Raw genomic sequence first — 26,663 nt, forward strand, 5'->3', positions numbered from 1 at the left:
GCTGTTAAAATAAATGCTTGTGTTAATCTCTTATCAGAAAGTGTTAATCAGACATGCTGTAAATTAATTAAAAAGTAATATTTCCACATTATATTTGATACATTTGCTTCAGTTACAATGACAATATAAGCCAATTATTGAATTATGTATGACAATGTTTCCCAGTTATTATACACTGGATTCTTTATATATATATATATATATATATATATATATATATATATATATATATATATATATATATATATATATATATATATATATATATATATATATATATATATATATATATCTGCTTTACATTTAGGAATGTGGTCCCTCAATTGGAAGTATATACTATAGCATGCCATTGAATGACACTGCTGTCAGTACAGTAAAACAGTTCGCTATTGTAGCGAGCAACAAATAGCCTGCATTTATGAAAATAAATGTAGTTCACCTTAGAGCTTCGAGGACTGTGATAGCACTTTGACTCGGTCTTTCTTTTGGCTTTGGTGTGTTTGTCTATTAGGGACTAACACAAGCAGAATGACTTGGCTGCAGCAGCATTATAAATAGTACAGAAGCACAGGCACGCAACAATATCAATTAAACCAAAAACAATTTTAGTACAGGAGTTCTTACGACGCCTGGTATGCTACCATATAAATATTTCCCATAGAATAATACATCTTACATGACATGCATGATCTTCGCCATTATTTGCCACGGTGCTTGTTTACGGTCCTCTCACTGGGACTAGCTCTGGCTCTGAATTAGCTCTAGCACTGCCTTGGTGGAAAAGGGGAAAGGGGCACAGGACAGGAGCCCCCAGTGGACACATAGTATTACAGCAGGTGTTCAACTTAAAGGGTTAGTTCACCCAAAAATGAAAATTATCCCATGATTTACTCACCCTAAAGTCGTCCTAGGTGTAGGCCTATATGAAATATATCAAAAATGTCCTAGCTCTTCCAAGCTTTATAATCTGGCAGTGACTTGCTCTGTTTTTAAATCCATAAAAGTGCATCTATCCATCATAAAACTGCGAATCGATGCGAACCCTCGAACCCAAGGGATAGGTCATCTAAAAAAATATTTGTTTTGTTGTCAATTTCACTTACACTGCCAGGAAAAGTGACAATGAAACTTGTCTATGCAACATAAAAGTCAAATTTTTACTGAGCACTCAAATGAGAAAAAAAAAAACCAAGATGTTTAATTACATATACACTGATCAGGCATAACATTATGACCACTGACAGGTGAATAACACTGATTATCTCTTCATCACTGCACCTGTTAGTGGGTGGGATATGTTAGGCAGCAAGTGAACATTTTGTCCTCCAAAAATGGGCAAGCATAAGGATTTGAGTGAGTTTTACAAGGGCCAAAATGTGATGGCTAAACGACTGGGTCATCTCCTAAACTGCAGCTCTTGTGGGGTGATCCTGGTCTGCAGTGGTCAGTATTTATCAAAAGTGGTCCAAGGAAGGAACAGTGGTGAACCGGCGACAGGGTCATTGATGCACATGTGGAGCGAAGACTGGCTCGTGTGGTCCAATCAAACAGCTACTGTAGCTCAAATTGCTCAAGAAGTTAATGCTGGTTCTGATAGAAAGGTGCTGACCCCTGTCCACCGCCAAAAGCACCAACGTGGTGAGACATCAGAACTGGACCACGGAGCAATGGAAGAAGGTGGCCTGGTTTGATGAATCACGTTTCGTTTTACGTCCCGTGGATGGCCGGGCACATGTGATTTGCTTATCTGGGGAACACATGGCACTAGGATGCACTATGGGAAGAACATTTGGGCAAGGTTCTGCTGGGAAATCTTGAGTCCTGTCATCGATGTTGATGTTACTTTGACATGTACCACCTACCTAAGCATTGTTGCAGACCATGTAGGGGCCTACTCCCTTTCACGGAAACCGTATTCCCTGGTGGCTGTGGCCTCTTTCAGCAGGATAATGCGCCCTGCCACAGTTTGAGGAGCACAATTTGGCCTCCAAATTCCCCAGATCGCAATCCAATCGAGCATCTGTGGGATGTGCTGACCAAACAAGTCCGATCCATGGAGGCCCTACCTCACAACTTACAGGACTTGCTGTAAGGATCTGCTGCTAACATCTTGGTTCCAGATACCACAGCACACCTTCAGGGGTCTAGTGGAGTCCATGCCTCGACGGGTCAGTGCTGTTTTGGCAGCAAAAGGGGGACTAACACAATATTAGGAAGGTGGTCATACTGTTATGCCTGATCAGTGAACAATTAGCTGCTTTTATATGATGTGAAAGGATAACATAATTAGTATAAAAATCTAATGGGCTGGATTTTCAGAATGAGTGTGAACAGATTTTCATAGCTTAATAATAAAGTCAGAGGTAACAAATAAAGGAGAAAAGAACTTCATGTTTCAGAATATTGATTTAATCACACATACATGTCATGCAGTCCATCCAGAAAAAAAGTGTCATCAGTAATTTCATCCCCTCTCACTCTTTCCCTTCAACCAGAATCTTCCAATATCACCTTGTACTGTTGGAATGATCCAGTGCCTTTGTCCGTTGGTGGAACTCTCTGTCAATCAGTCATGGAGTTACTATTACACAGTAATAAAAAATGTTGCTATTTATTTGAAGTTTTCATTAAATGTGTGGCATTCCCCATGAACATCAATTAATTATCCTTCATGCACTGAAAAGGGAAGAATTTAGGGCTAATAACACAACTGCGCTCTTAATGGTCCTTGTGACGTCGCTTAAAAGGTATAAAACACCCAGAAAGCAATAATGATTCTGAAGGTTGTCATGTCCTGTAATTCACAAGCTTTCTTTTAACAATATCAGGAGTGTAAAGTCTAAAAAAAAAACATTTAAGGCTAGCTTGAATAATAACAATCCAAATTCCTTCTACCTCCTCATAAAGAGAGAAAGAGAGATCAAAATAAGTAACCCCTTTCTGCAATGTCCTCTTGGAGATACCAGTTAAGGTTTGAAACACAAGCCAGCCCACACCATCATTCTGTTAAACTGATTGGTTGATCAGTAACAGTGGCAGAGCCAGCAAGCAATGATGTCACATGAGGACTTCTATAGACGTTAACGGAACACAACATATAAATCCAAAACATTCAAACACATAGTTATGCATTGAGGATACAGGCAGAAATAGTATGAATAATACACAGAGTAATCTTAAATATAGACAATAACTCTTCAAATAAGAATTTTGTTATGCACGACGTCAAATGTGCCAAAAGCAGGACAGGACAACCTTCATTTGTTTAGTTAAAAAAAACAAGCATTTGCCTTTGCAACCGCATGTTTAAATGGAGATGCTTACAGCATTAGCCTGCTGTGTAAGGTCTGGCTACTCATGTCTACAATCCTCTCCACCTTCTCCTTCCGAACCATTAGTTACTAAAGAAAATAAAAACCACAGGGTTTCAGATCTGAACCCGTTCAGAGTACTTTCACACATGAATATCTGAGTTTGTAGTGATACAGACGATCTGCTGATGAGCATGCTTGCGTATTCTCTATTCAGGTGTTTGTCTATTCAAGCTGGCTGCAGTCTAGACGCTGACCCGTATAAAGTGAAGCCAGGAGCGATGTCTTTTGCACAGTTATCAGGCAGTAGTTTGAACAGAGATTACAGCTGATAGCACAGGCTTCTGGGCCGTGGTCAATTGTTCACTTTGCTTACGTTTTCTTCTTGATTTCCTTTTCATAGCATGTTTGGTGCACGTTTGAGTGCAATATTCATAAAATAATTTGCTTTGGAGGGAAAAAAAACAAAACAGATGGGGAGTGGAACTGTACAGCCATGAATATTTGATTGGGACGTCCTCCCATGTGCACCAGCAGGAGGGATTATGTTAGTGGAATGACATTTCCATGAAGACTTCTTGCACTCTCGCAGCTTCGGTAGTGAGGGAAAAAAACTCGTCTTCAGCTAAAAAAAGACAAGAAAAGAAGGCAGTGAGAAAGCTGGATACAATATAATGTGCTTCACAAAACAAGCTATTTTTTTTACTCCAAATTCCCTCTCTGCACACGAGGTGGTCCACACTGTACCCCCTGGGGCTCTTCGGTCATTTCTGACCCAAATTTTTTTAAATAAAACATTTTAAAAATCGTAGCTTCATCGGAATGGTCCTTGGTGACTTTATTGGTACTTGGTATATGACCACCCAAAAAAATTGGGGACAGGATTTGAAAAGTCTAAGGGGTCGTAAAAAAAAATAGTCACACTCAGGACCTTCGGGTCAAAAATGACCCGAATAGGAAATTGGCAAAAATATGAAAATACAGAGATTTTTTTGTGCATACAATCTACAAATCAGCCAGGATGCAGAAAAAAAGGACTCAACAGTGAAGGGGTGAATCTCTAAAACATCAAGAGTGCAAAACAGACAAAAAAAGTCACACACACACAAAAGCACAATGAGCTTTTGGAATGACACACATAAACTTGTCTGTTTTGCACTCTTGATGTTTTAGAGATTCACCCCTTCACTGTTGAGTCCTTTTTTTCTGCATCCTGGCTGATTTGTAGATTGTATGCACAAAAAAAATATTTCCCATTCATTTCCTATGGGGTCATTTTTGACCTGAAGGTCCTGAGTGTGACCATTTTTTTTACGACCACTTAGACGTTTCAAATCTTGTCCCAATAAAGTCACCAAGTTTCAACCATTCCGATGAAGCTACGATTGTTTTTTTAATTATAAAACGCAAGATCCACTATAGAGGTAAAAATTTGCTTTTGTGTGATAAAAATGCTCAATGTGTCCACCGGATGGCACCGATCTCATTAAAAAAATTGCTTTCATGAGGCCAAGGCTTGACTCTAAAATGAAATACAGCTTTAATTAAAAAAAAAAAAATTATATGTAGATATACATTTTTTATTATATTCAATGGGAAAACATGGGTCATAATTATTGCATAAATATTAATTATAAATCATAAAATTATCTCAAAACACCAAAAAAGAAAAGAAAAAATATTATTGAACAAAATTATATTTAATTGATTTTGCTCAAATCTTTTTTATCTTAATCCCGCCCTCCGGGTCATTCTTGACCCGAAGGTCCTGAGTGTGACCCATAAATGAAGAACCCCAGAGAGTTAAATTCATAGTTTCATTTATTGTTTAATATTATAAAACAGTTAGTTCCAGTCCTTGATTCTGATTGGTCAATAGCTGTGTTTTATTCACGATAACACACGGCTTCACCCAACGTTTCTGTGTATCACTGCACAACACTCTTAGCAACGTACACGTTTGTTCTCAATTGATATAGTTCATAGAAGCTTACTGTATTATCTAGAAGATTATGTGAGAGATAGAGAGAGAGATAGAGATAGAGATAGGAGATAGAGATAGATAGAGATCGAGATATATATATTTTTTTATATTATTTTTTTATTTTTTATTACATACTACTAGGTGGGAAAGCTGAATTTAGGATTGAGTGACCGAGTGTATTACCTGCCTTCAGATTTAGCATATTCCTTCAGGTCAGTCCATTCATAATAAAAGAAAACAGTTTGAATGTCCACTGTGATATCTTGTCCTTTTAACAGTTAAAGGGATAGTTCACCCAAAAATGATCCCATGATTTACTCACCCTCAAATCCTCCCAGGTGTAATTGCATTCTTATTTCAGACGAATACAATTGTTATATTAAAAAAAAAAAAAAAAAAAATATATATATATATATATATATATATATAACTTTTTTTGGGCTTCAAATGGGCTGCCATTTACTGATATTATAAAGCTTAGAAGAGTCAGGACATTTTTTTATATAACTCCGGTTGTATTCGTCTGAAACAAGAATGTCATATACACCTAGGATGGCTTGAGGGTGAGTAAATCATGGGGTAATTTTCATTTTTGGGTGAACTATCCCTTGATAGCCTGACGCTGACAGCGCTAGTTGCATCTTGTTCCATGTTCACAAGTTTCAGCCCTTTCAATATAAAAGTCAACGCTACTGAGTGACTCACTCATAAAGACAATCTTTGCAGCCATCTAATGGCGTATGTGTACCATTTTGTTCAAAATGAACTAAATTGAAATAATACAGCATCAATCCTTCTTCCAAAACTTGTTTTTGTTTTACCCTGATTCCCTATACTAAGCCTATTTGTTTAGTGTTTAAATGTTAGACCTGACGGGACAGTTTTCATGGGAAATTGCGAACATTTGCACTTGCACATGTGTGTCTTCTCAGCTCTGTCTGCTTTGACACATGTATAGTGTGGGAGTGGCATAGGTTAGTTGTCACAACAAGCAAAAAAGTTGACATGGAGCAACTAAATCTTGAACCTCTGGGAATCACCCGTTAAAAAAAAAAAAAAAAGGCAAACAAAGGAGAGTCTGCTGGCAAAAGCCACAGATTCTCTCTTAAAACTGTACAAACCTCTTCTCTTGTTTAGCGCCACCTCCTCTGATAGGCGTAGGTTGGCTGTTCTGGTAGAGGACACCACCCCCTCCACGCAGCATGTTGGGGTGTGTAGGAGAAGCTGGAGGTTGCTGTCCAGGCCTGATGGGTTTAGCTACAACCAGAGAATAGGGGCAAATCGTGAAAGAAAAGGTCACGGGTTACTAAAATGAAAAGCCCAAATTACAGACACTAGACGTTAATTTTATTACTAAGGTGAATTGTGCATTTAAGCACACAGTCACCTATCTGTGCGGAGTGTCCTCTGCGGGCCATGTTTTTGGCTCTCACGGCCTCTTTGATGCGGTCCACCTCCAGCTGGTAGCGTTTGCGGTCACGGGCTGCGTTCTCTTTGGCCTCTTTGAGCGCCGACTCCAGAGCCTTCACACGCTCTGCCGTCGCCCGCAGACGCTTCTCCAGTTTAGGAAGCTCACAGCGCAGGTCAGCATTATCACGCACCAGCTAAAGAATAAAGACAAACAACATTCTTAAACTTACCTGATTTACTCTTTGTCTTCATTTAGTAAACTATGCATGTTTTTTTGAAAGCATAATTGACTATAAAAGGAAAATCTTTAAGTAAGAGTTTGTACATTTTGATTTTGAACTGGTAAAAACATTTGCTAACCCATGTGTATCATTAAGGGGACTTTTCTGGTTTGGATTTACCTGTTTGTGGACCTTGGTGAGTTGTTCTAGATTGTTCTCCAGGAAAGAGATCTTCTGCTTCTGAGCAGCACTGCCGCCAGTTTCATCAGAGTCCATCTCTGCACTCTACACACACGCACACAAAAAACTAAAACCCATCAAGTAAACAACCACCAACTCATCTGCTTTGAAAGAAATTCAATATATGGATTTACATTGACCTAAATGGCAGAATTAAAGGGATAGTTCACCCAAAAATGAAAATTCTGTCATCATTTACTCACCCTCAAGTTGTTCCAAACCTGTATGAGTTTCTTTGTTCAGCTGAACACAAAAGAAGATATTTTGAAGAATGTTTGTAACCAAGCAGATAGAGCAACCATTGACTTCCATAGTATTTTTTTCCCTACTATGGTAGTCAATGGTTGCCCTATCTGCTTGATTACAAACATTCTTCAAATTATCTTCTTTTGTGTTCAGCAGAACAAAGAAACTCATACAGGTTTGGAACAACTTGAGGGTGAGTAAATGATGACAGAATTTTCATTTTTGGGTGAACTATCCCTTTAAGTTTACTTTCAAACACACAGAAGACGTGAAAATTAAAGGATAATATGAGACAGATCCTCTCCCACCTTTTTAACGCGAGTAGCCAGATCCTGAACAAACAATTTCCTGAGGTTGTGCAGAGTCTGTAGCTCCTTGGCCTTAAATAGATGAAAAATAGCATTATTTAAATGTACATGCTACATGATGTGAATAAAACTGTCATCTGTTGTCTCCCTCTAGAGATGAAACGAGGAACTGCACTCACCACAGTCTCCTCCAAGCCTTTTAGATCCTGTCTGGCCTGTTCCCTGCGGTCCTGCATCAAACTGTAATATACAGACAAAACCATTAAATCAGCTCATTCCTAAAGACATACAAGCCATGCAAAAGTCTATTTTAATATACATTTAATATAAATAGACGGCAGGTGTATTAATGCTTTGTACAATATTCCGGCTCAGCTCTTCAGATGCACAACAGAAACAAGGTTTTATCAGCTCAACCTCTACAATGAGGAAGATGAACAGAACCGAATGTGCGTTACATACGTGAGCTCATGTAGTTTGCGGCTCTTCTCCTGGTCAGTGGATTTGAGTTTCTCATGTTCCACCCTCAAACGCTCCTGCTCCAGCATGATCTTCTGATTCAGACTAGAGAGACAAAGAGAGGGAGAGAATTTATTAGCTACTGCTGTATATCAAGAAGTATTAACTGATAGTGCATGTGTGATGCTATAGATCAGTTATGACTGTGTGTCATAAAATCAGTAAGTATATATACACATGCACTTTAAAAGTTCAATTTCTGAAATGGTTTTATTTTGACTGAAACGTGTGTATCGTACTCTTGAAGATCAGTGATGAGTTTCTCTTTGGTTTCCAGCTCGTCTCTCAGGCTGCTGAGCTGTTTCTGATGGGCCTCCCGGTGACTGTGGATCTGCTGCTCAACCGCCTCCTAAACACGCAAACACACACTCACATTAAAATTAAAATAAACAACAAAACTGAACAAGTCCATTTTGAATGTGTGTCTACACATTTCTTACCTTCACCTCATTGGCACTCTGAATCTCACTCTCTTTCTCCATTGCATGAACTTTCTCTGTGGCCACAAACACACACAAAACATTAGAAGCACAGAAAATGACAGGCTGTTTTGAAAAAGCACATGTACATGCATATTCTTCATCATGACTCTGTGTACCCTGTGCGCTGATTTTGACCAGCTCCTCATTAAGGGAGTCCACGTTCTCTTCCAGCTGTCTCTTCTTATGCTCCACGTTCTGAAGATACTCTGTCAGAGATTTAATTTTCGCCTCATGCTGCAAAACAAACATCTATTTGTTAAAATAAAGCATTTGTTTCTTTCTTCATATCTGTATTGTTTAGCAGATTATAGTGCAAGGGTTTGCCATGTAAGAAATAAGTGTGTTTTAGGAGGCAGTACCCAGCAGAGGAGCGCGAAACCGTACCTGGGAGATGCGTAACTGGCATGCTGCAAGCTCCTTCTCAGATTCATCCACCTTCTTGTTGCTCTCAGACTGTGTGTTTTCCAACTGCTTGCAACGTTTGACCATCGATTTGACTTCTGATTTCATCTTACTGATATAGAGTCTGGCGACAGTGAACTCTTCGTCTATAAGACCACTGCCTTCATGCTGCTGCAAAGAGAGAGAGATTACTCAATATTCTTCTGCTTTAACTGTTTAAAGTCAAGTTTAATCCAAAAATCAACTAATTATATTTATTAAAGTAAATAAAAGTGCTGAAAAATAAACTATTAAAAGGTGAAGTGTATACTTCTTTGTTAAAATCTATAAAGATGACAAACAATATTTGAATAGAAACTTCATAAATACAGATAATTGGTTATAACAACTACAATAAGCCATTCATAACAATGTATAAACGCTGTGGTGCTATTTAAGTGCCCCTGTTATGCTTTTTCATATGTAGTGTGAAATATAGCCGTTTGTGAATGTAAAAGGTCAGCAAAGTTTTAGAGATCAAAGTGCACAATAAACAAAGTTATTGTCTTTTAAAAGAAAGATTTGATTCTTAACTGCCTCAAACAAGTCGTCAGTAATTCTAGTCTTACTTCCGGCATAGGTTTGTAACAATTTGCATAATGCCAGCCTATGGTCTTCAGTGGATGCCTGTGAACAACATAAACTTCGACCCGCCCTAAAACACTGTAGTTGTAGCGGAGATCTGGAAGAGTTTGGTACATGTTTTTGACATCTCCAGAAAACTCTGGATTTTCTGTGCTGTGAAAGTAAAAAGCACTTTGCATGCACTTCCAAATGATGAGGACTCGGGCTTGGACTAATACAATAAAAACAAAGACATTGTTACTGTTTGTATAACTGTGTATATAAGTGCCAAAGAAGCGGAAATTCAGATATGGCAATGGGCATTTCATTTCCAACCCGCGTTGTAAGCAGTAGACCAATCACCACAGACTGGGCCATCTGACCAATCAGAGCAGTGTAGGATCTTGGAAACAAGGGGTTTAGAGAGCCCGGATCCTTTATCGAACGGTTTCAGACACTGTGAGAAAAGAGGCGACGCTGCAATGTATATTATGAGAAAATTAAGTGTTTTTTGGCCTTGCAAATGTAATGGGGGCACTTTATATAATTTATGTTTAAGCAACAAAAACACAGTAACCACTGTTGTGAGTTTGGAGCGGGTCTATCGGTCTGTTTGACCGACAGTAGACAGGGGAGTGTTTAACATTTTGTTTGGCGATTCTACTTTGGCAGAACTTACACACTTCACCTTAAAAAAACAAATAAAAATAAAAAACATTATGTTTCATTCACCTTGATGTCATTGTTGCCCACCGCAATGCCAATCTCGGTCAAATCTTTGAGCAGTGACGACATCATCTCAGTTACCCTCTTCTTCTGGTGATTAGCCATTTCCTTCAGCTTCTGCAGTTCTGAGTCTATAGATGCCAGGGTGCTCTGAGACAAAAGAGCGTTTTAAAGTCAAGTTTAGTCTCATTCTTCTCACAGCCCTTGTACATTATAGCCCTTCTGGCACTTACAGATTTTTGACTAAGTTCCTCACTGAGCGCTTCAAACTCCTTGGTTTTGTCCTCCACCTCTTGACTCTTATGATCATAGTTGACGGCAAGCTCCTCCAGGGCCTGCAACACTTCCTTCACCTCCTCTTTAGATGCATCATTCTCCATCTGTAGACGAGTCAGCTCCGCCTGCAGGTTATCATGGTCTCGCCGTGACGAGGCCAGCAGCTGCAACACACGAAAAAAACATATGCGAGCGTGAATATACAGTGTTTACCTACTATTAGCGATTTACATCAGTTTCACATGCGGACATAAGAGCTCACTAACCTCCTCTTGATCCAACATCTGCTGCTTGAGCTTCTCTACCAGCTGAGACTGCTGATTAATCTCTTCATCCTAGAGAGAGATGAGATCGTACACAGTAAAAAAAACAAGCTCTCATTCAAGTTGAATGTGATTGTGATAATTAAAGTCTAACATCCCCTTTACGAAAAACTGACCATGGTTTAACTATATATGAATAGTATGGTGATTTTAAGGACAATTTGTAAGATTCAGGGTGCTTTCACACTAGGTATGATTGCCTGGTCCGAAGTTCAATTACAACCCCCCTTCCCCTGCTGGATTGTTTTGACATATCATTTGAGTCCGAACGGCGGTGTTTAGCCTTGTTCAGACTGTAAGATGTTTTCAGACCGACAGAGATGACAGCACACAATAAAGCCACATACATACAGCCTCCTAAGTTTCTGCTCCTGCCTCAGAGGCTGTAATAGTCCTGCGTGGCTGCTACATATGGTCATGTTATAAATAAGACAAAACATCTCTATTGCAAGAGCCTCCAGCCTACCAACGCAACAACATTTCCATAGAAACCAATGCAGATATTCTGGAAGAGTGCCACTGGTGGACACACAAATTGGATATGAAGTTGTGATACTCAGTGTGGACAGTCAATAATTTAGATCAGATTCCAACTGGATACACAAACAATTGGATTTGGCCTTTGTGTCATCAGTGCAGCCACTGTTTACCTGTTTCTAGGTAATGACAATACAGGAGAAGGTAACAATGCATAGCGTCGCTCATCACTTTTATATTTTGGTTTTTGAAACTCCTGATTTTGTTTCCAAATGCATCAGCACATAATGGCACTTGTGTCTACCTGCAGCAAATGTACTGCACACAGTCTAAAGAACACGGGGGTCCATTTCTGCTGAAAGGGAACTGAGAAATAAATTCTCTCTGCTTGCTGTGCGCTTCTCAGGAAAGTGAGTGAGAACTAAGAACATAAAAAAAACAGTTTTATCAAATAATACGCCATCAATAGAGGTTCACTGCTGCGATTTAGTTCAATAGCATTCATATCAGCAGCGAACCGGAGTTCACCTTTTTATGCGGACCCAGGCTCGGTTCACGAGTTCAGAAGACAGCGTACACATATTCCAAGCAAACTGAACCAAAAGTGCAAGTGTGAAAGCACCTGGAATCCTTAGATATGTGATAGAAATCTGCTTCATTTTTATGTTACATGCATGTCCGCACCTTTTCGTCAAGTTGCTCGTATAGTTTGGTGAGTTCAACCTCACATTTCTCCTTCTCAGCATCTGTGAGTCGGGCCCCAAGCATCCCTGGCACAGGAGGCATGCTTGGTGTGGATGCAAATTTATCATTATTAATTGTGTTATCCAGCGCCAAGACTTCAGCATTAACCTTCTCCTTATCATACTGCTCCTCTGCAGGTACCGTTTCACCTGCAAGACACACATAGAGAACCTTTAGGTACTGCAGATGTGCACTTTCAAAACTTTTAACCTGAATAAAATATTATAGGTTAAAAAAAAAAAAAGAAAAAAAAAAAGTTATGTTGTACAATTAATCATATCAATCATTATCAATCAAAAAATGCAAAATAGAGGCATTTCATAAGTGGTTTTAGACTGGATGCCACTGAAGAAGTGTTAAAAAAAAGTTTTTAATGAAAGAACAAAACTGTTTCATAAATGTAAAAGAACATAAAAACAGCCATCTGACCGTTTCTCCAGCGGTTAAGTTCATTCTCCAGCCACGTGATGGTGTTTCGGAGGCTCTTGTTTCGTTCTTTCTCTCTCTCATATTTCTTCTTCCATTGCTCTGCTGTTAGCTCCACATTCAAACTCACTGTGTTCTTAATAGTCTTGGCTCTACAAACACACAAACACAATCACAGCTGTAAAGCTCTGGTGTTTTTCTCCTCACACCGTTGTTTGCATAAATACATAGAGCTGTTATTATTCTTGCATAAATGCATAAACAAGTGAGACTAGTGACACCTTTATTGAGAAAAAACACAGTGATAAATTTGAACATGTATAAATCCATCTCCTCACCTCTGTCCAAACATAAGAGTGGATTTGGTCTCAGCCTCATTGTACGAGGAAGGAGAACAGCAGATGACGATGGTGGTCCTGCAGTTCCCACCCAAAGAATCCTGCAAGATCCTTGTCATTTTACTGTCTCTGTATGGAACGTATGTCTGAGAAAGAAACAGAGAGATTCCGGATAGAATTAGATCAACAGACATTAATAAAACAGATTTAAATCTGTTAAGGGGTTATGCTTTTTGCGGGTTTAGACTACACGATATTAGCATAATCTGTTTGACGTAGAGTGTTGTGATGATTTGCCATGGGCGTTAGGATGCAAGAATCAATAGGTTTGTCTTGTATAGTGTGTCATAGTGGACAACAAACCAACAGCGCATCTGTGACGTTTCACAACGTCCCGACCAGGGCCTGAAATGAACACCCGACCACGCGCCAAATGCGGGTGAATTTTGCAATTGGCGGGTAACACTGTCAGTCTACCTGCCACATTGGCAGGTAGCCAATGAGAATTGAGTGATTCATTGGGCAGTTTGAGAGGATGCGACTACGTTCATGCGACCGGAAAGAAGATGAGGCCCTTCTCTGACTAAGTTTGGATGTGCGAGTATTAAACTGTTAGTGAGAAAGGACGAGATAATAATGCAACCCTGACGTAGGCTACACTACAACAACAGTTGCACAGATGTCTGTGCGTCATGTGCGTGTGTATGTTGGGAGTTGGGAAGCGGTGAGAAAATGTCCCGGTAACTTTACCAGTAATAATAATATTAATTTAGTTCTGTTTAACCGTTCCTGAACGTGACTAAATCTCAGCTTAGCAGCAGTCAGTATGACTGTCTGTGACACGGGACATCAATGAATAAAAAGATTTTTAAAAATGTATATTGTAAGAGTTATTATTACTTATATTGATTTCGTTAATAACTTGACAGCACTTAAATGTGTATTCTTACAAGTTAAAGAACAAGTGGATTTTTGAAGGGGCAAGTGAAAGAATTTTACTAGACAGATTAAAACATCAATAACAAAAAACTAGGGAATCAACAAAATGCAAGAATGACTCTGCATTAATTTAGCGTAAGTGTCGATCGATAGTGGATAATAGCCTAATGTATAATAAACTGACGGTAACAATGTTGCACTGTTGACCCTCGCGCAGCCTCTCGAGGAGAAATCAATGTTACTGAATGATTCAGTGTTTGAAAGACTCGTTTGTATCAAAGATTCAATGACCTATTCATAAACGACTGCCTCATTCTTGAATGAATCAACCGTTTGAATGAATCGACTCAATGACTCACTCATTAAAACGGTCACCTGCTGCCACCTACTGGTGGTTTACTTTCATGTTTAAACATTCTTTCCAACTTTACTTATTTGTATTTTCAAAAATATTTAAACCAATCCCATAACATTTTTTAATGCAGTTGTAATTTTTCAGTGTAAATTATTTAATTTGATTGGTAACAGCCCTACAGTGTCTTATTATATTTCTAGATCAAATTTAAGAATATAAATTGAAAGCTGAAGCATAGTCTATATTTAATAAGATTATGGGAAAAAAATGCCCTTTATAAAAAGGTAAAAATATCAAAGATATGCAGATTTAAATATGTCAAAGCTGATTGAACATTGTTGAGAATATTTCTTCAGAATAAATTATATTTACAACACACAAACAAAAAAATCCGGACAAGCACGTGAACAGGCTTAATGTCGAGGAGAAAAAAAGTGGCTGGTAAAAAGTCACTGTGGCAGGTGGTCAAAAAAGTTAATTTCAGGCCCTGGCCCCGACAGAAAGACTAGTATGTTTCAATTGATGAAGAGGTCCATCATATCCGTGATGTTGACCAATAGGAACACAGAAGCGCTTCCGTACAGGGCTTTCAAACATGGCAAAACAAAAGAGAGGTAACAATGGTATTGGTGCTGCTAATTGGAACTATGCAATGAAGGAAAGTTTTGTGAAGCTATGGCAACAATACTCCTGCTTTATGTTTCCTCGAGGGACTAAATGCTGGCAGACAATAGTGGAAGCGCTTCAGAAACCCAGTGAGTAATGGAATTAGCATTAGGTAACCGTTGTTTGGTAACCGTTGTTTGTTCATGCCAGACATCAGTCACTATTTCCAACTTCCCAATGAGATCATGGATGTCGTTAAAGACAGCAAGCGATGATCGGTTGGGAAGCAACGTGTAGCCTGGCATGTTTCTTGTCCACAATACAACAAGAATTTAGGATTCAAAAATAGCATAAACTGACAGTGACTCTAGGAACAGTTGAATGTATTATTGCCTTGCAATACCAAGAATCAAGCACAGGAAAGAGTTGGCTCACTCAGCTGGTCCTGAGATTGGCAGCTTTAAACTGTCCAGCCTATGAAGAGAACACAAGGACTACTGTGTACTAAATGCACGGTACAGCTGTGCTGCCCATCATGTGAGGAACAGAATGTTTCTGGTTTGAATAATATGAAATCACATTATTTAGTATTGCTTAATATATTATTTTATTTTGCATTGTCCTTTCTTGGGCTTTACGCAAGAAGCATTATTGTTTATAATGATAAAGAACAGAAAACTGAATGGGGCAAAGCTGAAGTGAATCTCTGAACTCATTCAAGCTAGCCTCAATGCTCCAGGACCCAAACACTAGAAACAAAGAGTGTACAGAACTGATCTAAAGCCTGTGAGCATGAGTGTATGAGTATGTGACTCACCGAGCCCTCGGCTAAGGCTGATATCACGTTGCCTAGAGATGACAGAGACTTGTTGATGTTTTTGGCTTCATCCAGTACAGCGCCTTCAGCTCCTGTTTTACTGACCTGTGAGAGAACGAAAGTGTTCAACACACTCGGTTCATGTTTTACTGAACTAAAAGACTAAAAGTTTAATACACACCCACCTTCTCGCTGCCTGCCAAGTCGACCAGGTAGAGTTTCCCACTGAGCTTCTGTTCTGTCTGCGTGTTCTCCTGCTTCACATTGATCTGGAAGATACTGTGACTCCTGGAGCTGTGCTCATTCATGTCTAGGACACACATAGACAATTACAACTAAAATCACACACAACATTATCTGTTTAAAAGCTCAAATGGTCTGTTGCAGTTTAGTGTCTGTTTATGGATGGATACTTGTATTTTATTATCTTTATTGAATATATTCTATGTTTTGTGTTTGTGTATTCATACTTGTCACAGCAACGTGTCTGTTGGATTTGCCCTCATCAATGGTGTCCATAACTTCATCTGGACTGCAAACAAATCGCTCAGTGCAACCCTTAAACCACAAAGACACAATTATAACAAACGACTTATCTAAAGATCAGTGGCATTTATCACTTTGTGGTCAGATTTTAATGGGACACTGGTATCAGGTTTCAGGAACTCACCTTGACATAAGGAACCCTGTTCTTGTCTTCATGTACAGATAAATTAGTCTTTGAAACTACAAGACAAAAAGAGAGCGAGAGAGAGAGGGAGAGAGAAAGAGATGGGTATTATGGCACAAGGAATGCAGCTTTATAATTATACTACCTTTGAATTCTAGATCATGTTAAAAGCATTTCTAATTATATTTAGATCAAGTGGTTGGCAGATGTGAGGCTTAAAACAACTACCACACTCACCATCCAATAGGTCCCGAATCTTATCTAGATAGATCTCAAAATATGACACCTGACAAAGTAAAAAAAACAGACCATTAAGAGAATGGATCCAACTTGAAATGATGGAACGAGCTTTCAATGAATTAAAAGAAAGAGTAAATGAAAGATTGTGTGAAGGTAATAACTTACTTTAATGTGGAACTCCAGATTTTCATCCATAGAGTAAATGTAGTTAAAGATGTCTTGCACTATTCTGGGAATAATTCCCATTGCATCTGTGTCATGAAGATTTCCCTAGAGAACAACCACAGTAACTCGGTCAAAAATGTAGACAACACTACTTGTCTGTTTGCTCTACTATTTTGTTCAGATATATAACACCGTTCAAAAGTTTGGGGTCAGCAAGATTTTAATTATGTTTTTGAAAGAAGAGTCTTTAACCAAGGCTGCATTTATTTAATAAAACAGAGTCAAATACTGAACATTTGTGAATATTGCTATTTAAAAGAGCGGTTTTATATTTTATTTATTTATTTTTTACTGTTGTAATGGCAAACCAGAATTTTCAGCAGTCATTACTCCAGCCTTCAGTATCACATGATCCTTCAGAAATCTTTCTGAATGCTTTGATAAACAGAAAGTTTAAAGAACAGCATTTATTTAAAAGAGAAATCTTTAGTGACATTACAAAGGTATTTACCGTAATTTCTAATCAATTCTAAAAGACCTTCCACAGATAAGATATGATATAATTATCATATGCGAGTATGTGAAAGTGTTTTGCACAGAATTCTTGACTTTTCATTTACACCGCAGCTGAGATATTTCAACACATTTCTTGCTCACCTCCATTGTGTGTGTTTTGCCTGATGACGTCTGACCGTAGGCGAAAATGGTTCCGTTATATCCCCCAAGCACATCTGTGGGAGCACATTCATGATTAAACCTCATTGCATATTCTGACTTTTTCTTTGATTCAGAAGTCTATCAAGCGACATTTTGCTTTTACCTTTGACGATTTGTTGAGCGCAGGCCGTGTACACTTGCTCCTGACTCGTGTTGGACTGGAAAACTCTGTCAAACACATACGGTTTACCCTGTAGAGATGAGAAAAACAAATAAAATTAAATGCACTAGAACTATTTAGGATCATAAAAAACATAAATATGTGGAGCGTTTACTGTTACAAAACATGCAACCGACTGAATTGTAACAAAATACAGAATTCAAAGGCTTGAATTGATCAGATGACAAGCAGCGAAGGAATAAACAAACATATGGCTAGAGTTGGGTATCATTTGGGTTTTTTGCGATACCGGTACCTGAACCAATACTTAAAAAAAAAAAAAAAATTTTAAAGAGCCACAAAACGACGACGGATGACATTAAAGAACAGATTTTTTTTTTTTTTATTATTATTAACAAATTTATAAAATGGAACAATTTATTAAACGTTTAAAGTATACTTAAATATATAAATATAAATAGATACAACACACAATTTACTTAACAAATTCACAGTAAAACCTAAGCCACCTAACCCAACTACAACAGGCCTAATTTAAAACTAAATAACAGTTAAAGTAACAACAGCAAAGTCTGTATTCTTGGTATGCTACAAACCAGCTTCAAGGTTCAGCTTTATTTTGAAATATGACCATATTCTCTGGCTAAATATTTTAGAATGCATCGCCTTATTGTTTCCATGGTGACGTGTCATGCTTCTCACATGACACATAGCTGCCGCAATAGTGCTGTATGACAGCTTTATTTCTTTTTTATTCAAAATATTCACAAACTTGTGAACTATGTCACTAACTATCTGATATTCTGATTTTCAAATATGTGTGAGTGAGTGAATGTGTTACTTAATCTATTATGCACAATGGGCGCCGCCGTGTTAGTTTGCGCCTCAGAGAATCGGATCTGTCGGATTTACATCACGTAACTTCATCCTTGTCTCACAAAATACATGAAAGTAAGTGACTGCTGAACTGGGAGAAGAATAGAGTAAATTATATAGTTACTATATAATGTGTATCTGATATGAATAAAACACATAGTCAAATTATAACTGAACAGATTGTTATTGCTGCTTCCATAGACCACAGTGTGCATTTTTTGCTAGTACTTATGCGCATTTAAATGTCTGAAACCTAAAATAAACATGATGTGGTTGAAAACACTGAATAGTTGTGATATGTGACGAGCGCTGAGCGCATCTGTCTGCTTTCTGATTCGGTCTGGTTACATACCGGTTATATAGGTTTGTGTTGTGCCATATGGTACTACTACTATAAAATTATTCATAATACTGGCTCCAAGTTCAGTGTCATAACGTAGCACTAGTGTAGCATACTCGTAAACCTTTGTGTTTTGTGCTATTTTGTGCACTTACTTGCATATATGAGCGCATCTGTCTGCTTTCTGATTCGGTCTGGTTACGTACCGGTTATATAGGTACCGGTGCCATATCAGCAGCGGGTTTCGGTACCCAACCCTACATATGGCCTGTAAAAATATGGCTTTTCTCATCAAATATTAAATTGTACGATTAATTTAAAACAGCAACATTAATGCAAATAATAGATTTGGCTGTATCAAATGTCTCAAAGGAACGTGGTACTACTACTATAAAATTATTCATAATACTGGCTCCAAGTTCAGTGTCATAACGTAGCACTAGTGTAGCATACTCGTAAACCTTTGTGTTTTGTGCTATTTTGTGCACTTACTTGCATATATTGTTTGTGATATTCACATCAGCAGGCAGCAAAGACCCAACGCCAACCAACAAATTCATGATCAAAACCAACAACTTAACAAATCCTACTGCACCTCCTGAAGAAATGGCATGATGCCATTAGGTTTGGCCATTGAAGACAAGTTGATAACTATTTATGTGGACATGGCTGCACAAAGAATATATTTATTATTTTAAGGACTGGGGTTTTTTTTTTTTTTTATGCATTCAAAAACACAGGGGGTGAACGCCCTTAACAAAACAAAGATACCATCCAATTTTGGTGATGGTAGCCTAATTGTTAAAGCTCTGGACTGCCAACACAAAGACTGCAGATTCAGATTTTGCTAAAGTGCAAAGTGACCAAGAAAGAATGCCAAATCTTTGGCTCCAAACTATAAGCTCTTCCATGTAGTTTGGGCTGAGGGGAAGTCAATTAAGGCCTTTTTAACAGAACACCGTTTCAGAGATTTCTGGTAAACTTAGACACACATAAACAAACATGCATCAAGTACACACTTAAGACACCCAGGGACAAAAAGAACAGGACAGGACCAGTAATGGAACAAACTACACAAAAACTATCACACCCTTCCAGCCATCATAATGTACAGACAGCTACTATGACACAATTTACATGCATTCTCTCACCTGATCTATAAAGATTAATCTTTGACTACTGTGCTACCTTGTTTTTATGCAGTCAGGGCAATGTCAAATCATAATTTTGCCAAGGTTGCACTATTATTGCATGTTAAGGATTGGATCCAATATCTTTATTGTGACAAGAAGTAGTTGTTCTAATTGCTTAACCCTTTTTTAACTTCTTAACCCGCACCGGTTCGTGGACGGGGGGGTTGACGGAAGTGGGGGGGTGTGTACTTTTATCTACTTTTGTTTTATACAAAATATTCAATCAACTATCACAAACTATGCATCATTTGAAAGCTAAAACACTCAAGATTCATGTTCTGAACTTGTTTTTGCAATAAATACACCAGAGAGGAAAGGGTTAAATGAAACACTAAAGGACCGGCCATGTAAACATTAGAAAAATATCAGCGTTACTCATCTTTCATCTCCTGTCGTTCAGATCAGATCGGACGAATCCAATAAACACCCGCATACATCTCTGTATAAGAGTCCATTCTTCAAAATGCATCCCACTTTTTAATCCAAAACAACGAAAAAATAGGGAAAAAACTAAAAATCCTCCGTTGTTTGCAAGAGAGTTTTGAGTTAGCGTGATCAATCATGTCCATTTTCAATGAAATATCGATTCTATTCCGTGTCTGGCAAACTCCCCCTGCTAGAATGGCTTCTCCCACGTATTTTAAACCCTCCCCCGTCTCTCTCCTTCAATCAGAGACTCTTCTGGGATGCATCATATAGAGGAAGTGCCTTACAGGCTTGGTGAGCTGTCAATCATTGCGCCCATGGTTTTCGTTGGATAAAGGCACTCGGTGCCCAGCCAATGCCTTTTCAACAAAGGTTTGATTGATGGACTTAGTAACCAATCAAAAGGCATTATCTTGCGCAGTTTGCGTAAGTAGGCTTTGGTGAATACTGTTTGCGCGCTGGCTGCACGTTCTCCATGGCGCAACTGCAGTGGAGCGCGCTGTCTCTCACTGACACTTATTATCAGCTAAATGAGTTTTTTACACTTTGTAATCTCTGTAAATAGTTGCTTTAGTTTTTCAGTAACTATTTATCCATTATAATTAGTAGTATATTGCAGTTTATTGCAGATTTATTTGAATGAAAAACTACTCTTTACAATAGCAAATGTTCTGAAATAAATGGCCTTTTTGAAATGACGCCTAGACTTTTCTTGACATAAAAGCTCACAGAAGCTACATTACTGAGAGAATCATCCTCATATTTGAATCATGACATGATTAGACATTCAGTTTTATATTTAAGTTATTTTCAGGCTCTTAACATTAAATTATAATATTTTTTTCCCTAATTGAAAACAAAAAACAAAAAACGTGAGTCACTTACATGTATATTTACATGTATATTACTCTGTTCCCATATTACTTTGAGTTATTATGACTCTTGGGTAGCAATATTTCAAGTGTCTAGTTTAAAATAAGACCAGGTTTATGAATATAGACCATAGGGTTTAAGAGCTGCAGACATTTTCATTTGGGTATATCGTTTTCAAAAAATTCCACAAAAATGGGGCGCTTGTTAAGAGGTTAAAAAGTGGATGAACACCATTAACGAATACCTACCTACCCTAAACAAGATGCAAACTTTTGTGCAATAAACTTAAGACTACAAAATTCAATGTTATTATTATTATCAATCAACATGGCGATGCATGACAAAAAGAAGGGAATCATTCGCAATATCAGGGTGAATGGCTGTCTTAAGATGTCCAAAGTCTATAGGGATGACAGGGGAAATAAAAAGTTTAACAGCATTTCAGACGCAGGCCGCTGGTTTACAGTCAGTAAAATGCTTTTGCTGTAGCCGCGAGTGCGACTACAGGTAGGCGCAGCTGTACTCCCGAGTGAGCACAGAAGATAACTTATCTGATAGCAAAAATGATCTTGAAACATTTGCTTCCTTTAACTTTCGTCAAAAGAGATGGGTTTAAGAACAGAAAACAAAGTGCTAAGGTACTTCACTTAGCACACCGTCATCTTTCTGTCCCTGCAACGTCTGTCGGCGGAGCATTTTCTCTGCCGCCGGCCTTACTGTTATTAGGAGCCACTTTCACCTGACCATATGGATATTATTGTTTTCCTCAAAATGAACATGTGAAAATATAAACACGATAACAATATGCTGTTGAGTTGTGCCGACTCAAGTGTACAAGTACGTTCAGTACAATCATTGGCGTATATGCATGTCCTGTACGATAATTTGTTTTTAATGATCCCAAATATTCAAATACAATGAAAAGTGCACATCCCTAGTTTAAACTGCTCGTTTCCATCTCTGTACAGACTTCTGAAGGATCCCAGCATCAGAAACAAGTAAATGATGGTCTATTTTAACGGTGTCCCGGATAGAGTTGAAGGATAAGATGTTTGTTCGGAGCATTTTGTTTTGTAAATGAGTTGGCAAAGAAACGTTTATTGAAAGAAGCAGCCAACTGCACTGGATCTGACAGAAGCTACATCAAACCACAAGTAAATGATTTCATAATGCTTTACTTTGTCTGTAAATTAGGGTTTTATGGTTTCAAAATACTTAAATCGCATGCAATAGTAAGAGGGTGTTGATACTGTTTCCTATGTAGTGATGTTAGCCAATCATAACAGTAGCCTTAAAAGGAGCCACACCTTAAAAACGAGTTTTTTCAGACAAGAGGGTCAGAATGAGGGTTGAAAATAATATTTTTTTTCCACTTATGTATTTGTTTTGTGCAAAAAAACTTTGAAAATTGGCTCCATAGGTGTAATATCATTTCTCTGCTGTACCCATGGTATGGCAGCCAAGTTCCTTGATTATTACGCAGAAATGAGAGAATAGTTCCTAGCCATATCGGCCTAGAAAATCCTCGCAACTTTTCATTTTCCGTCGGTCTTAGTATACGATGTAACTACAGAAGAGTCAAGTTTTAAATAGGAAAAATATCGAAACTCTTTGGTCATTTTTTAGAGCGAGATGCTAACGGTCTAATCAGATTCAATGATCTATGCTAAGCTATGCTAAAAGTGCTACCGCCAGACCCGGAGATCGGCTGAATGGATTCGACAACAGTAAAAGTCAACAGTTTAACTATAGAGGAGTTGGAAAATGAGCCTATTTTCGAAAATAGTGGCGTGTTCCTTTAACATTATAAGTGATTATCAAGGAACATACTTAAAAACAAAAATCCATGTCATGACCACTTTAATCATTTTATTTTTGCTTTTGACACTATAATATTTTTATCACAATTAAACTATTAATAATAAATATAAAATAATTATTGTATTTATGAAAAGTTGCTTTGTTATCTAATAAAAAAAACATGCTGTTGCTAATTTATTTTCATATTTGTTTTGGGAACAGATAACAAAGAAAGTTCCGATATGGGCCGGAAACAGTGCTGATACAGAACTGAGACCAGTCTCCTGTGAGAAGAGAAAAATTTCCAAGAGTTATAATTGAGGCACTTTCTTACCTAACTATTTTCTCATCTCACTTACACACACACACACACACACACACAAAATCCCAGGGGCTGCACAGGGTGGAGCGCTCTCTATTTCCAAAGCATTATCTCACCTTCCTCTAGTGCTCACGCACACACTTTTCACATTTCACTAAAATTACTGTGGAGAAGCCTCCAAGGAGTCTCCAATTCCTGGACATTTTCTCACATTATCTTCATGCACATAGAAGAGGACTATTAAGAGAGCGAGGAGTCGAGGACTGAACAAAAACAAACATATCCGTTTCAGAGCCGGTCTTTCTGGAAAGAACACACATTGCAACCAGACAGGAATTCTTGATCTACCACATTATCATAAAAGATTTGTGAAATTGAACCGGATGTACAAGAAAACTGCTCTAAGAAATCATTATTATTTACATTAAAAGGGATGGTGGTCACACATATGATTGAGACAGCTTGCCACATAGCATGTTTGCCAGGGGCGTTTCACGAGAGGAGGGAATGCCTCCACCCGGCTATGATTGGATCCTGCCTCTTGTTTTTGTGCGTGTTCCCAGTTCACGAATCAGTCTGAATGAACAAAATTACAGTGTTAATGGGAAGGGTAATTAAAAAGTAAGTAAACAGCTCAGCCACTTAGATATCACTGCTTTATGTCACTCTTAAGTGACTCTTAAAAAGAACAACTGAACATCAGTTCACAAATAAATGTAAATAGTTACTGGCTTTAATTAATTTTTTGTAATAAACGTAAAATGCTTAAAACACTAACTTGATGAGATTTTTACTTGCTTTTAATAAATAGAACATTAATTACATTGTTACTGTACAAATATTTGTATGTAATGTAAAGTAATATTTAACCAAGAAAATGTGACAACGTTAAGTAACTGGACAATTAATTTACATTTGATTTTATTTAAAAAAAAATAAACTGAGGACTATGCCTCGTTTCAGGATACCATTGCACGCCACTGCTTTCAAATGTCATTCGTCATGCCAGAGTTTGGTAATGAAAAAAGCTTCAGAGTTGACAGATAAAGCCTGTAATGTTTGAACTGGGTTTAAAGATAATAAAAGCACATGACAATCAATCAATTCCCCACCCATAAATACAAGTTGATCCTAGTGCAACACTATGAATCATGTTTCTCACTGCACATACGACCCGTACCAGGAACTTCAGCATCTGAACGGGGTCCTTTTAAAAGCGATGTCACATTCAGGTCTTTGGTTCAATAGAAAACCATAAACGTTATATGTTAACATAGGTATAGGTTAACTGGGCCTTTATTCTCATTTCAACCAATCAACAACCTTATGTCCTATTTCACCTGTCATTTAGATACATGTATGTAACTCTATGTGCATATAAGTGACTGCTGATGTTATATAGATCAGGGGTTTTCAAACTGGGGTCCACACAACTCAATGGGCCACAGGCGTAAAACATTTTATAGGAAAAAAAGATTTTTGCACAAATTCAACCAAAAATGGTTTTGTAATATTTTGTAGAAAAAAGAAAACTTTTTTATAATTGGCTTTTGTTTTAGTATAACAATTACATCTATACTATAAATACCATAAAATTATTACATAAAAAAAGTTCCACACACAAACATCACAAATTAATATGTATTCATGTCGATATATTAATAGTTAATGCCTTTAAGCATTTTCCTGAAGGGAGATAATGCAATCGGGATCGTATTTGGGATTCTTAATATCAAAACATTTCTGATATAGAAATGACCTCGGTATTTACAGACCCACAAATATGGACAGTTTCCTGCTCATTCAACATATCTACACCCAACCATGCAATTGGAGGTCTAAATTGTCATCAAAACATCCAGTGTGCAACAAATCCGTATTATATTGAATAAATAAATTAATGAATAAATTAATAAAATAAGTTTTTGCTCTTCTAAAAGTGTAACACGGACTGTGTTTCCGCGTTGAACGTGCAGGTGTGGCTAACACTGGTGGCATAAAGCGGATGAGGAAACGACACAGAAATGAACTAAATTAACACATGTGTCTGAATTAAACCGTCGGTTTCGGGCGGCACTGGACCGGAGGCAGTGGCTGGTGTCGGTGTCAGTTATTCAGATTCACGGGCTGCGACAAATTCTGGTTGTACTGGGCTGCGGTCATTAGCATTAGCCGCTCGCGCGAGACCAACCGAAAGATAAACTATTAAAAAAACTCGGTCCCAATATAACACTCACCGCTATCACGATGCTGTCCTCTCCCTGAAATTTCGCTATGTATTTGTCCCCTCTTGTCACCTCCGAGCTGTTCAACGGCCTGAAACGGCACATGACTTTAATGGTGCACTCCGCCGGGTCCGCCATCTTCCCCCGGTTACCGAATCACGAGAGCACCGGCCAGAACACACGCACACAGACGGATGCAGACACGGACGGAGGGGTGGGGAGTCTAGGGACACCGCCTCGCTCCAAAATTCCGGCCTGGGTTGTTGATTCCTGGCCCGTGTCACTAAACAGAAAGCGCCGCGTTGGAGGATCACCCGGCCTCCGGCTCGGTGACGTCACATCACGCCCGTCACCGAGCGCAAGCAGAAAATAACAATCATAATATCCAAATAAAAGTTTTGTGATTTTTTTAGGTCATTACACTGTTTGGAGCATATAAGAAACAAATGGAATAAAGACATTGGGGGGGGGGGGGGGGGATAAATTGTATTCATATGCTATGAAAATTAAAAGACATGAATAGGCAAAAACAATGTTATTCTTTCATTCACCAATCCATTTTTAGGTTTCAATCCTTTTTTTTATCCAACCCTTGTATAAAGATGATTCTCAACTATGTAATGAAAGATTTATAACAAAATAATTTTATAGGCCTTTCATTTTACTGTAAACCCGAAAAAGTTGGCAAAACTCAACAAATTTTAGTTAAGAAATTCAAAGTTTAAGTAAGCAGAACTGGCATTTATTTTGTACTTATACATTTTAATTGTTCTTATCTTGAAATGTTTGAGTACACTAATTCATACATTCATACATACAGCGAATTCAGAAAATGCTAACATAACAATAGCCTGGTATAGCTATTACTGAATGAGTGCAGCAATATAAAAAGCATTTAATATATCTGCTCTCAAACCAAGCCGCATGCACCACTTGTCACCA

At 38.1% G+C, this 26,663-nt stretch overlaps 2 protein-coding genes across 7 annotated transcripts in view; both read right to left on the reverse strand.

Annotated features, from left to right (window-relative positions):
• The window catches only part of LOC307127599 (dual specificity protein phosphatase 14), a 100,029-nt gene that overhangs the window by 1,842 nt on the left and 71,524 nt on the right, over positions 1-26,663 (reverse strand). The window contains exons 1-2 of one of the 5 annotated variants that reach the window (XM_079818937.1): positions 677-752; positions 440-514 (exon numbers count right to left, since the gene is read on the reverse strand). The gene's annotated coding sequence lies outside the window, so the exon portion shown is untranslated. Of the gene's footprint in view, positions 1-439; positions 758-26,663 lie in introns of those variants that run through there. The other 4 variants (XM_079818940.1, XM_079818938.1, XM_079818939.1 and 1 more) reach the window with 4 other exon arrangements.
• Positions 2,390-26,065, reverse strand: kif5ba (kinesin family member 5B, a). 2 transcript variants are annotated; one of them, XM_079818848.1, is made up of 26 exons: positions 25,734-26,065; positions 17,649-17,736; positions 17,486-17,559; positions 16,829-16,933; positions 16,661-16,709; positions 16,424-16,479; positions 16,224-16,311; positions 15,939-16,063; positions 15,754-15,858; positions 13,037-13,182; positions 12,702-12,850; positions 12,213-12,421; positions 10,995-11,063; positions 10,686-10,892; positions 10,459-10,602; positions 9,106-9,291; positions 8,838-8,955; positions 8,680-8,735; positions 8,479-8,588; positions 8,183-8,284; positions 7,900-7,960; positions 7,721-7,792; positions 7,107-7,211; positions 6,683-6,899; positions 6,417-6,552; positions 2,390-3,936 (listed from the first exon to the last, which is right to left on the reverse strand). In XM_079818848.1, the coding sequence occupies exons 1-26, from the start codon at positions 25,857-25,859 to the stop codon at positions 3,933-3,935; spliced, it is 2,907 nt and encodes a 968-aa protein (XP_079674974.1). In that variant the 5' UTR covers positions 25,860-26,065; the 3' UTR covers positions 2,390-3,932. The 2 variants fall into 2 exon arrangements, with proteins under 2 accessions (XP_079674974.1, XP_079674973.1); XM_079818847.1 differs by having other exon boundaries at positions 9,106-9,294.

Source organism: Gobio gobio, assembly GCF_949357685.1.
Source record: "Gobio gobio genome assembly, chromosome: 6".
NCBI classification, from domain to species: Eukaryota; Metazoa; Chordata; class Actinopteri; order Cypriniformes; family Gobionidae; genus Gobio; species Gobio gobio.

Bases quoted from the DNA above. Each gene is read 5' to 3' on its own strand.
- kif5ba (XM_079818847.1), bottom strand. From the start codon at position 25,859: ATGGCGGACCCGGCGGAGTGCACCATTAAAGTCATGTGCCGTTTCAGG. The intron at 17,560-17,648 runs GTAAAAGCAAAA...GTGCTCCCACAG, and splicing joins CGCTCAACAAATCGTCAAAG to ATGTGCTTGGGGGATATAAC. The intron at 8,285-8,478 runs GTACGATACACA...TTGTCTCTCTAG, and splicing joins CTCATCACTGATCTTCAAGA to TCTGAATCAGAAGATCATGC.